This window comes from Lytechinus pictus, chromosome 16 (assembly GCF_037042905.1).
Source record: "Lytechinus pictus isolate F3 Inbred chromosome 16, Lp3.0, whole genome shotgun sequence".
Lineage (NCBI taxonomy): Eukaryota > Metazoa > Echinodermata > Echinoidea > Temnopleuroida > Toxopneustidae > Lytechinus > Lytechinus pictus.
The window spans coordinates 2,310,539-2,322,587 of NC_087260.1; the positions used below are offsets into that span (position 1 = coordinate 2,310,539).

The 12,049-nt window shown below is 35.4% G+C and overlaps 2 protein-coding genes across 3 annotated transcripts in view; one reads left to right on the forward strand and one right to left on the reverse strand.

Moving 5' to 3' along the window:
- The first annotated feature begins 52 nt into the window (after positions 1-52).
- LOC129279013 (testis-specific serine/threonine-protein kinase 2-like) lies at positions 53-5,612 on the forward strand. Its single transcript, XM_064111568.1, has 3 exons — positions 53-764; positions 2,662-3,236; positions 4,421-5,612. The coding sequence occupies exons 1-3, from the start codon at positions 53-55 to the stop codon at positions 4,670-4,672; spliced, it is 1,539 nt and encodes a 512-aa protein (XP_063967638.1). The 3' UTR covers positions 4,673-5,612.
- LOC129279599 (UDP-glucose:glycoprotein glucosyltransferase 1-like) overlaps positions 5,516-12,049 on the reverse strand; it is a 59,932-nt gene continuing 53,398 nt past the window's right edge. The window contains exons 35-38 of one of the 2 annotated variants that reach the window (XR_010296141.1): positions 11,850-12,027; positions 10,281-10,941; positions 8,920-9,533; positions 5,516-8,822 (exon numbers count right to left, since the gene is read on the reverse strand). Coding sequence is in view for 1 of the 2 variants with exons in the window: in XM_064111522.1 (XP_063967592.1) it covers positions 10,916-10,941; positions 11,850-12,027 (204 nt within the window). In the remaining variant the exon portion in view is untranslated. Of the gene's footprint in view, positions 10,942-11,849; positions 12,028-12,049 lie in introns of both variants that reach the window. The other variant, XM_064111522.1, reaches the window with a different exon arrangement.

Below are 12,049 nucleotides of genomic sequence, written 5' to 3' on the forward strand. Positions count from 1 at the left end.
AAATCCCGAATAATCATGATTACAAAGGGGGTAACAAGACTTCGGTAACATAATGGAAAATTCTGGGCCCCACTTGGAGTTGTCTACTAAGTCTGATTTGATTACAGTAGTAAAACAAAAACGTCACCAAAGTGGAACCGTCACAAAAATTCGCTCTTTCAGCAAAAGCGCAAACGACAAGAGTAAAACCATCAATATAAAAGTCTTACAAAATTCGAAGGATTTAAGGGAACTATCGACACAGAGTGCAACCAAAGCTTTAGACTTCAGTTTACATCGATCTAACCATAAAGACGTCCACGTCGCCAATGTTGTCTTTCCGACTTCGGGAACGAATTGCCTGAAGCACAAATCCGTACCTGGGAAGGGTCATCGTTCTCGTGATCAAGAGGAGGTACATTCTCCTACCCGACATCGTCCAAGTCCTTCGCCGCATTCGACGAAACCAAAAGCGACACGCCCTTCTAAAACCCCTCAAGTCAACAAACCAAAAGGAGACAGTACAACTACAAGGATCGCTGCCGATAGAAAAACGGGTCAGTCGTGTCAAACGAAAGACGTTCGCAATAAATCCCGCCAAATTGAAAAGTCGGATAAAGATTCGACTGTAAAGAAGGATGCTAAAGCCAAACTGCACGAGAACAGTCGAAAGAAGCCTTCCAAACCGCCTCAATTCCCAACAGAAGATGACGTTAACTCGACAGCTAAGACTCTCAAGGCTCGTGGTTATATCTTAGAAGGTAGACCTGATATTAAACAAGATTGTTAGGTTTCAGTTGATTAAACCCCAATAGTATACTGCGAAGTAGCTTGATGAGCCACAATCTTACCACGTTTACAGAGGGCAGATATGGCGGACAAAATGGGGGCCTGGAAATCAATTTTGAAAAAAAATTATAAGCAAAAAACAAACAAAAAAAGGTTTTTACGAAAAAATGATGATGATTTTTGGTCAGTAAAAATTGACACCCCATCAAAAAAAAATTAAATGAATGAATAAATAAATAATAATAATTAGACATTTTCGCTGCAGAATACTGATTTTAGTCAAATTTCGACATTTTAGCACACCAACCAGATTTCCAGGTCGTGATTTGTATTTTTGTTTATTTGGTTTTTTTTTGGGGGGGCATGACCCCAACCCCATCTGTACAATAATAAAACTGGTTGTATCACCCCAAAAAAAGCGGACCTGACTTTCCCTGAGAAATAGTTTGTTGAAAATTAGAAATAAATTTTCAATTGGAAAAAAATCCTCGTTCGTTCAATTCGCCAGCTTCTTGCACCTTTTTTTAAATCCCATTTGCCATGATGGGCCCCTCCAAAAGTTCTACCACATTACGCCACTGGTGGACTAATGTATTTTGGACTTTTTTGTTCTCCCCTTATCTTCGCGAGTCTTTGTTGTTTTTTTTTTTTTCAAATTAGGGGGTCAAGCTATCGCTTCGAAGAAAATGGTCGCTTTAGTCATATTCAAGTAAGGAGTTCGCCAGTCGTAAGTAAGGTCATAACAAAAAAGAGGGTTGATATCAATAACCAGGTCGCCAGCCAAACCTCTGCCATTTTATCCTATAGTCAACTCTTTAATACCCTAATTTGATTTTAAAATGATTTAATTTGCAGGTCGTATTGCCCCTCACCTAGGGGCCACTCCTCGTAGAGTAGCAGAATATATTATCCTATATAACTATTTTCGTTTACAATGTCATATAGACTATTAAAGGACAAGTCAACCTTCACAAACTGTTGATTTGAATAAAAGGAGAAAAATCTAACATGCATAACACTGAAAATTTCATCAAAATCGGATGCAAAATAAGGAAGTTATGACATTTTGAAGTTTCGCTTATTTTCACAAAACAGTTATATGCACACCCTGGTCGGTATATGCAAATGAAGGAACTGATGACATCACTCACTCACCATTTCTTTTGCATTGTATTATATATAAAATATTCTAATTTTCTCCTCATTTTCATGTGAAATAAGTTTTATTCCTCCCTGAACATATGGAATTACCATTGATTAACATTTTATGGTTCAGTCAAGTTGGTCCTTGTTGTCAAATTTGTAAAATTTGAAATGTTGTATAATTCAAAAAAAAAAAAAAAAAATAGTGAGTGAGGGACATCATCGATTCTCTCATTGGCATGTAACTAGATTGTGCATATAACTTTTTAATGAAAAATAAGCGAAACTTTAAAATGCCAAATTTTTCTTATTTTACATCCGATTTTGATGAAATTGCCAGCATTATTCTTGTCTGATTTTTCTGTATTTATTCAAAACAACATTTTTCTAAGATGGACTTGACCTTATGACCTTTGATAATATTTGCCTATTCGATTCGATCATGTGTGATATTTCATCAAGCATTGGAGTTTAATTTCAGTTGTATCATATAACTTCTTTGATTCCCTTTCTAAATTCACAAACAGTTGCAAAACATACTGAGTCTTCCAAACAAAAAGTTTTCCAAAGTTTTGATTTACGCTACATAGGACAAAAAAAGAAAAAATTGGATTTGATTTTTGAGGGATGTTACTCAAAAGACAAGAGGGGCTTCAATAATAAAGATCTTATCGTTCCCAAAATTGTAAAGATAATACAGCAATGACATCGATGATTTAACTTGTTACGTCATTTTTGATTTTCTGATAGGTAAACTTGGAGAGGGGACCTACGCCAAGGTCAGAAGAGCATACAGTTACAACGAAAGATGCCGGGTCGCCATCAAGATCGTTTCTCGTTCCCGCCTCAACGCCCGCTTCCAGCAGAAATTCCTTCCTCGAGAGCTGAAGATCGTGCGGACCATGCGGCACCCGCATATCATTGAACTCCTGGAGATGTTCGAAAGCAACGGAGTCATCTTCCTCATCATGGAGTTGGCTAGGCATGGGGATCTTCTGGAGTATGTCCAGAAGAAGAACGCCTTAAGGGATTCCGAAGCAAGAACCGTCTTCAGTCAGATCTTATCAGCCATAGAGCATCTTCATTTGCATGGTGTCTTCCACAGAGATCTGAAATGTGAGAATATCCTTCTTGATTGGGGGCCGACAGGGATCATGGCCAAATTGACTGATTTCGGGTTCGCGAGGGAGTGGTGCGAGGCTTTTAAACCCTGCTCGACTTTCTGTGGCAGTGCTGCATATGCTTCACCAGAGGTTCTTCAAGCAATTCCTTACGATCCGCACTGGGCAGACATCTGGAGCTTGGGGGTTGTGCTTTATATCATGGTGAGATTTTTTTTCTTTCATTGTCCCATTCCTTTTAAGAATAATGAATACCAACCAAATGAACTTAGCAATCTTCGGCAAGTCTTTTTTCCCCCATCGAAATGAAATATCATAACCAATTAATGTATGTATATGAAATTATTGATCTAAAATGTAATTGACCCTGTGTAGTTTTTTTACTAATTACATAATTTCAGCTAGGAATACATTTCTGACTTTCCATCTAAGCAGAGATATATAATATATATATATAAACTTTTAGTTATGATGGCAATTCAACTAATACCCCAACTTGGCCAAAGTTTGTTGAACCATGATGACGTTTGACCTTGGTCATGTGACTTGACGCTCAGACAGGATATCCAGTGTTATACCAATACCCTCATGTCCAAGTTTCATGAACTAGATCCAAAGTTATGACATTTCAAAAATTTAACCTTGGTTAAGATTTTGATGTTGATTCCCCCAACATGGTCTAAGTTCATTGATCATAAATTACCTTTGACCTTAGTCATGTGACCTGACACTCCAGCAGAATATTCAGTATTACTTGATTTACCTTATGTCCAAGTTTAATCAACTGGGTTAATTTACTTCCAAAGTTATGATGACATTTCAAATACTTAATCTTGGTTAAGATTTCAATGTTGACGACACTGCGGCCGTCTCCGTCGGAAAAGCGGCGCCTATAGTCTTGCTCTGCTATGCAAGCGAGACAATAAACTAAGCTATTAAAGAGGAAGAAGATCGACTTGCGATGGCTCAATACTTTTTAAAAGAATATTCCTTTACGTCCAATCATCCTGTTTTAATAGAGATGCTAGTGAATTTTTTCAACTGTATATCCTTCATTTTCTTTGTTTTCAAAATAAAATGTCAAGGGCATCTATCATCAACTTTGTTCATAAATGAGTTGAAATTTGGGGCACGTTCATTCCATTTGAAAAGAGCCAGAAGTCACACGTTGCAAAAAACCTTATACTAATTTTTTAATGAAATTACTTACTTCTTTTTCTTTTTTATTGTTGATGTATCTTGCAGATTATATTGTATTGATTATAATGCATGTATAGGATTTGATGGATCTTAGCATCCACGAATGACATAAATACTGTATAAGTGTGTTTGTTTTGATGAAGCAATAAAAGATTTTTTAAAAAGATCTTGCATGTCTTGTGTCAAAGATCACAGGTAGAATGCCATTCGATGACAGCAACATCAGAGAGGCTCTTGAAGACATGCACAACAACCGTCTCAAATTCACTCGACGTCGTCTCATCTGCATCGAGGTCCAGCGCCTCCTCTGTGCCATCTTGACGTACGACCCTCGTCAACGGCCAGGGGTCAAGGAGATTCGGGACAGTCCATGGATGCGAGGTCGATCCACAATGGCCAAACCTTCGCCGAGGATCTCGTCGAGCGTGGGAGGGGTTTAGGTGTTGGTTCAACTAAATATTGGCATTCATTTTGTTTACCTCTGAAAATCAGCACATGAAGAGCACCCTCTCTGAAATCACTTCCTCCCAAGATGCTCTAGTCAAGGATGGATGCCTAATGCTCTGTGCGTGCTCGCAAGTACTGTATATACATTTATAAACATGGGATAAACTTTGCAAGTGAAGATTGGGGAAGACAATTTTTCATAAAATACAAGATCTCTGATGGCTACAAAGTACAATTCTTGCAAGTACTTGGCCCCTAAAAGCCCCAGGACTATAGAACATCTGTTATCAAGTAGAGCATTTTTTTTGTTTATCTGTGAAGCTGAAAAACAATTAAATTAGAAGAAAATATGAATATAAATTCAATAACTAAGTACTTTGTCAAAAATATATTTCAGTCAATACATCTACATTCTAATTCAAATATGAGTCTTTCTCATATCTTTGAAAGATTAGGAAGAAATTATATTTTAGGTTTGAGAGAAACTTTTTATTTGATTTAAAGAAGCAACAAGGTCAATACAATCAGTTCACATATCATTGTATTATTTTCTACAACTTTTGTATACCCCCCCCAAAAAAAACAACAAAGCAGTATTGTAATAAATATATAATTTTTATGTCAAATTTCCTTCCCCTTAATCTTAATTTTAAAATTTATATCACATTGATTGTATTTCATGAATAGTCTGCTATAGATATGTATTATTATGTATAATTATTTGTTTGGCTATCATCAGATTTGTTAACTTTTCTCAATGTAAATTTGCATACAATAACTATAAGCAATATAATTTATATAGATATTGCAAAGGAATAGTAAAAAACAATACAGACTTTGAGAAATATAATCATATTTAATTGCCAACAACTTTCTTGAAATACAATAGTACAATTCACATGATTGCATTCAATAAAATAAGAGAATATTTACATCTCTGCCTGCACAATCTGGGTTTTTTTTGCGTTTTTGCATATTAACTATGCAAAATATCACAAGTATTCTTTAATAAAAGATCAATATCAATGAGCCATTTCATCAACATAAATGCAGTTGTAATCAGGGCTTGATTTCTCTGATTTTATGGTAGTTGTTCAGGAAATTGGATGTGGTGTTTGGCCTGCATGTACAAGCACAATTTGACATGACTGATGCTCCAAGGACACAAATTTATAGAATTAACACCCTCAAGAGAACCCTTTCAAAATAGTATTATGCTTGTTTATGAGTGAAGATAAAATGAAAAGATAATTATTTCAAAAAATTGGCACTGGGTAGATTCTGTGAAGCAATTTTGTCAAGTACCTCATGACTTTACAAATAAAAAAATTACTGTTGCAAAAATTATACTTTGCATCATGTTTTACAACTGTTAACTTAAAGTTAATTGAATATTTTTCATCTAGGGCCAACAATATATCTAACCGGCTGTATTTTTCTTTTAAATCTTTTATCTGGAAGAAGGGAACAGTTGATAAAATGTTAACACATTAAAATCTTTAACTTTCTGTTACATATCACATCTTTCCTTTAAGTTTTGGCAGAAAGATGGTTTATTAAAGGCCAAGTCTACCCCAGAAAAACGTTGATTATTTTTCACAAAACAGTGATATGCACAACTCAGTGACATGAAAATGAGACAGTCGATGTCCCTCACTCACTATTTCTTTTGTTTTTTATTGTTTGAATGATACAATATTTCGTCTTCTACAGATATGACAATAAGGAAAAACTTAAATGAACCATATAGAATTAAAGAATTCCACATGCTCAGGAAGAAATTAACCATTATTTCACTTGTAAATTAGACAATTTCATATTTCATATAATACAATACAAAAGGAATAGTGAGTGAGTAATGTCATCAGTCTCCTCATTTGCATACTGATCAGGAGGTGCATGTAACTGTTTTGTGAAATTAAGTGAAAATTTAAAATGAAATAACTTTCTTACTCCAAATCCGATTTTGATGTAAATATCAGTGTTATGCTTGTTGGATATTTCTTTTTGTTCAAATCAACGTTTTGTTGGGATGGACTTGACCTTTAAATATATGTAGAAGACCCCATCACTATTTTCCAATGCATCTAATTTTGCTCATGAATTAGAATCTTTACCCAAACTTTTTTTTTTCCTTTGGAACAGTCCAAACTTCACAGAAACAACATCTTTGTAATAGTCCAAACTTAACAGAAACGACATCTTTGTAACAGTCCAAACAACCGTGTAATTTTTTACTCATGCCAGAGCAAATGGTGTGCATTATTTGTTTTATAAATAGCGATGTGGATCCTTGTGAAACAGTCCATATCTCAAAACATGGCCAGTTACTAGTACGAGTCATTAGTACCAGCCACTAGCAAATTTCCCCGTTACTAAATTAGTTAACTGGTCACATGATATATTTCAACCAATCATTTGTTCGGATCCATATCACCATTTTACATCATCTGTTTTAACATTAGCTCATATCACAAACAAGCAATGAATCATTTAAGCCTGCTAAGTCTGTCTTTTTTTTAAGTTGAATCTCTTGGGGCTCCAGAAATCTATTCAACCAAGTGCAATTACTAAACTTGCAGAATATCAACTTATGCAGACCCAGCTGGACTTAAACCAGGTCCCACTTCCCTGCTTAACCGTAATACAAATATATATTCATAAATCTACTGGAACGTATGGAAGGCACTGATTACTGTTGTGTAACCTGGAACTTAATTTCTGAGGAGTGTTATTATATCTTTGAATAAATAAACATATACAGAAACTATCTTACAAGTAAATATACACTGGAATTCATGTTGAAACATTCATATCCCAATCTACCTTTTATCATAATGACCATTGAAAATAAATGTGATAGTCACTTCGTGTAACAAGTCCCAAATGTATCAATGTGAACAGGCCTTATTTGATAAAGGTCGATATCACATACAAGTTATCACTCCATGATAACTACATATACTGTGCAGTCCTTTTTTTTTCTCCTTCAAACTTTGATAATGTACATCAACCATAGCTACTGATGTCATGAAATAACAAGTCGTTAGTGACAAAGAATTTCATATAGCAATATTTCTGATATAAAATAGTGACAATACTGATCCCACATTTTCTTCTTTTTTTTCTGACACATACAATACTGATTACACATTGACAATTTCGACAGATACCAAAAAACCTTCAATTATACCAAGCATGAACTGGATCATTATATTCCACATGTAACTACACTCACCAACACAATATAAATCTATTTCCCTCTATGTACACCGTTGAATAATTCCCAAGAAGAAAAGAAATAGAGAGGGGGTAATTCTTAGAATAATTACGATCGCTAACTAGCTGAGTCATATGGGTGCCAGTTTTAATGGGGAATGGAATATATTCTCACACTAAACATGCAAAGCATATTATTGGACATACCTGCAATAGAGATTTATTTTATGGGGAAAAAACTCAACGGATCAGTGAGAATCTACGATCAAGACTGCCTTATAGCCTTTAATAGGCAACTGCCGGGCCAGGGAACTAGTGAGACAAAGACTTTAAACCATAAGGCAATTTGTAGAGGCATTACATGTCTTTTGGTCATAAATCTTGTTCTAATCTGTGTGATATATATACGAATGGTGTGAAATTCTTCATGAACACTGAAAATAATATGCCATCAAGCTATCCCCATTTCAAACTCAACTGGAAGTAAATCTTCCACATTACTGACCCCTCATCATTTTCATGTTCCAAATAGAGAGATAAATATTTCTTTAAAGATTTTGGTAGTCTTATCAACACCTTTGATAAAGAAACTATATAGATATTAGGGCTTAACTATATTCTGGATTTGATTCGAGTAGACTTAATGTTTATCTCTGTGATAAAACGGTGCTGATTCAGAACATATTTCAAGGAGTTTGGGTAGTAAGTGATTCATTCTTCTTATTCACAAAATGAATAAATACATGTAGCACCTGATCAGTAAGAATACTACCTGAAGATTCATAAATACATATACTGACTGGCATGATTTGAGCAGGGCAATAATTTTTACTATTGCCCTGTCAAAAAATAATTAGTGTATAAAACTAATATTCAGGGAATGATAAAAACCATTATCTATAAATGATCTTGAGACTAATAAGCCTACTTTTTCCCGTCGATCTTCAGGCTCAGGAAAATAGTAGGCCTATAGTCTCAAGATCAGTTCGGGGCAATAATTTTTACTATTGCCCTCATAAGCAGTCAATATTTCATTATAACATTTCTATGGTTTGAGGTAAAATTTCTGAAGATATTTAGATGAGATATTTCTTTTTTCCTCACCCACTTTTGATAATCACTTTCATGTGTACGTTTACCCCTGGTAGTCTATTGGTTGTAAAGAGTCGAATCCCGCAAATATCCCATCATACATGTACCTTATGCTACTGCTACTGCCTTAGTGACACTGATGAAGCCGACTCGAAACCAACGAATGGTATGTCATTGGAAATACCATAACACATGTACATGCAGCTGAAGTCAGTTTGGAGTCACATTCACAAGAGCAACTGGGGCTTTACATTGAAGCCTGTGGTCTATGTTTGCTCAATCTGTTTTTTTTTTTTTTGTTGAGCTGAGTTGTTTATATCATGACCATCATTTTTTTTTTATCCAACTCAAAATGAGTTACAATGTAGCAACTGTTACTCCATGAATATCTGTTAGAACTCATGAAGCTGTACCAACCAATGTGTTTCAGCATAATAAGCCATTCTTCAGAGTGTATCCAAACCCATGCACACACTACCATGAAGTGCATGGAAATGAAACAAACAAAAAATTACTTAGTACAGTAAAACCTGTCTATTAACCCTATCTAGGCCGGGGGGGGGGCCTCCGAGGCCCCCCCTCAACAAGTCGCGCGATATTTTCGCCGCGCAAATTTTTTTCACCGCGCTGCTCGCTGACTTTTTACTTTCAAGTCTTGCGCAACTTTTGAGACCAATTTTGCGTCACCCGGGTATGCGGTTCCGAAATTACGCAACGTTATGTAAGTGCATGTCAGACCAAAAATTGCTCAAAAACGTGATTTCGTGTACAAAGTCAATGTAAATTGTGTTTTCAACCAAAAATCATAAATGTATGATTATTTTTTGTTTTGCTGGTCTAAATGTATGTTTTTTATGCTGTTTATGATCTTAGAAGAGTCCCCAAAGAATTTTGTTGAAAAAAAATGAAAAACAAAGGGTCCAAAAAACAATATAATACATAAGAAATTGATCTGATATCACAATTTTTTTCATGTAAACTTGCTAAGGACACCACAAAGAGTTTCTGTGCCAAAAATTAGAGCATTTGGAGCTTTATTTATAGAGTTAGAGGAAAAAGTATGATTTTGCATACTAATTACGCATAAATTAGCCTAATTACTTAATAACAATTCGCATGAAATAAATTACTATACAATTTTGTAGATTATATCCCAGACAACCTGCGTGCCAATTTTCGGCTCGATCGCGCGGTCGACGGCCGAGATCTCAAGGGGGGGCCTGGGAAGCCCCCCCCCCCCCCCCAGCCATATGAACTCCCAAAATACCCCGGCCTAGATAGGGTTAAGACCGCTAAAGGGAAACAGGAAAAGTGATCTTTATGGACAGGTTCTTATTACGAAGTAAACCTGTACATAAAGACCGATCAAGGGAGAGTAGGAAGTGATTCTTTATGAGTAGATGGTCTTTATTAACAGGTTCCTGTAATACACATTTCAATGGGAAGTACAATACCAAGAAAATCAATCTTCTGGGCCACATCTTATTAAGACCAGTGACTGATCCGATCAACCACAACTACGGAAAGCCAGCAATGTCAACATTTAAAATGCAAGTTTGTTCAAAATGTTCTCTAGATATAATTAATATGCACAAATTCATCATTTTTTGAACAATTCAGAATGCTCTTCTTTGTTTTCAAAAGGACATTATGCAAATTTCCTGTAGGAAAAATTATGACATTGATGGATATCCATGTAGTTGAGGTTGATCGGATTGATCACAACTCTTTGTAAGACGGGTCCCTGGTCCTTAGAGACAGTGGTCCTATACAGACGGTCGCTAAAGCAGGTTTGACTGCATTAAATAAGATGAAGAGCTATACAAGTCCATATGAAGCAACAAGGTTGTGCTCAGTTCTGTTACAAGGTTATCCTAGAAGATACTCCCCCACCAAGAAGATATGCTGACTAAGAAAAGCTTTCATCATAAATCTATGTGCTCATGTGTATCTGAAAACAATAGTAAAGAGAGAGAGATACACACATATGTTAAAGGTTATATACTGCATATAAATACACCTGGGCCGCTATTCAAGTCAATGTATTCATTAGGAAGGTATTTTACGTAGCATTTTACTCGGCTAAGCAACATGCTTAAGCTCATATTTACATCACATGTAATTATTTCACTTTACGATATAAAGCCAAATAATGCGCAATGTATGTATCCATCTGTGTGCATTATGTATGGCTGGGCATACACTGTACATGCTCATGTATGTACGTTTGTAAACTGCACACAAGCCTCACTTGAGCCAGGTAGGGGGCAGACTTAGATTAAAGCAAAAAATATTTAGCCAAAAAAGACAATTGAATGCCAAAGGTAGGTAAATATTTTACTTCAGCAAAATACAGAGTAAAAGTATGGCGAAGTATTGACTTGAATACCACATAATACATGATACACTGGACAAAAACGGATACCGAGTGAAATACATATATGAAGGTTTGTATAAGACAAGATGTGGTTTCATCTCTAAAAAAAAATATAAAACATAAATCATGATCAACGGAGAATTCAGAGTAACACTTCAATGATTGCAGCACGGTCTAAAAAAAAGGCCTATGCATTGCATTTGAGAAATAATTTATCATTCATGCATGAATGATCACAATTAACAACAAGGTGAAAAAGGTAATACTTCTCTTTTTCACATGATTTACAATTCACTAGAATTTATGATAGCCAGGATTGAAAGTGTTATTTCATGTTCTGTTTAGTTGAACTTCCCCTTTTATAGTGTTGTTCATTTACAGTGTATATATAAATCCTGCAGACACTGTATATCTGATGATTTTTCTTTATTTTATTGAAATCAACTTGTCAGGGTGGGCTTTCTCTCTTCATGACCACTCACCTTTTTCCGTATCTGGTTCGTCAAAAATTTCTTCTTCTTCTTCTTCTAATTCTTCTTCTTGGCTGGCATTAGCTATTTTCTCTAATAGATTCTTGATTTCATTATCATAGTCCACCCATTCTGGTGCTATCCTTACTGCTGCTGTAAGCTTAGGTTCTTTTGTAAGGGGATTATTGCACTGAAAGAAAAAAAAAAAATAG

Excerpts from the sequence above, each read along its gene's own strand:
- LOC129279013 (XM_064111568.1), top strand. The coding sequence starts at position 53 with ATGGAAAATTCTGGGCCCCACTTGGAGTTGTCTACTAAGTCTGATTTG. Across the intron at positions 765-2,661 it reads ACCTGATATTAAACAAGATT|GTAAACTTGGAGAGGGGACC; the intron begins GTTAGGTTTCAG and ends ATTTTCTGATAG. Across the intron at positions 3,237-4,420 it reads GGGTTGTGCTTTATATCATG|ATCACAGGTAGAATGCCATT; the intron begins GTGAGATTTTTT and ends CTTGTGTCAAAG.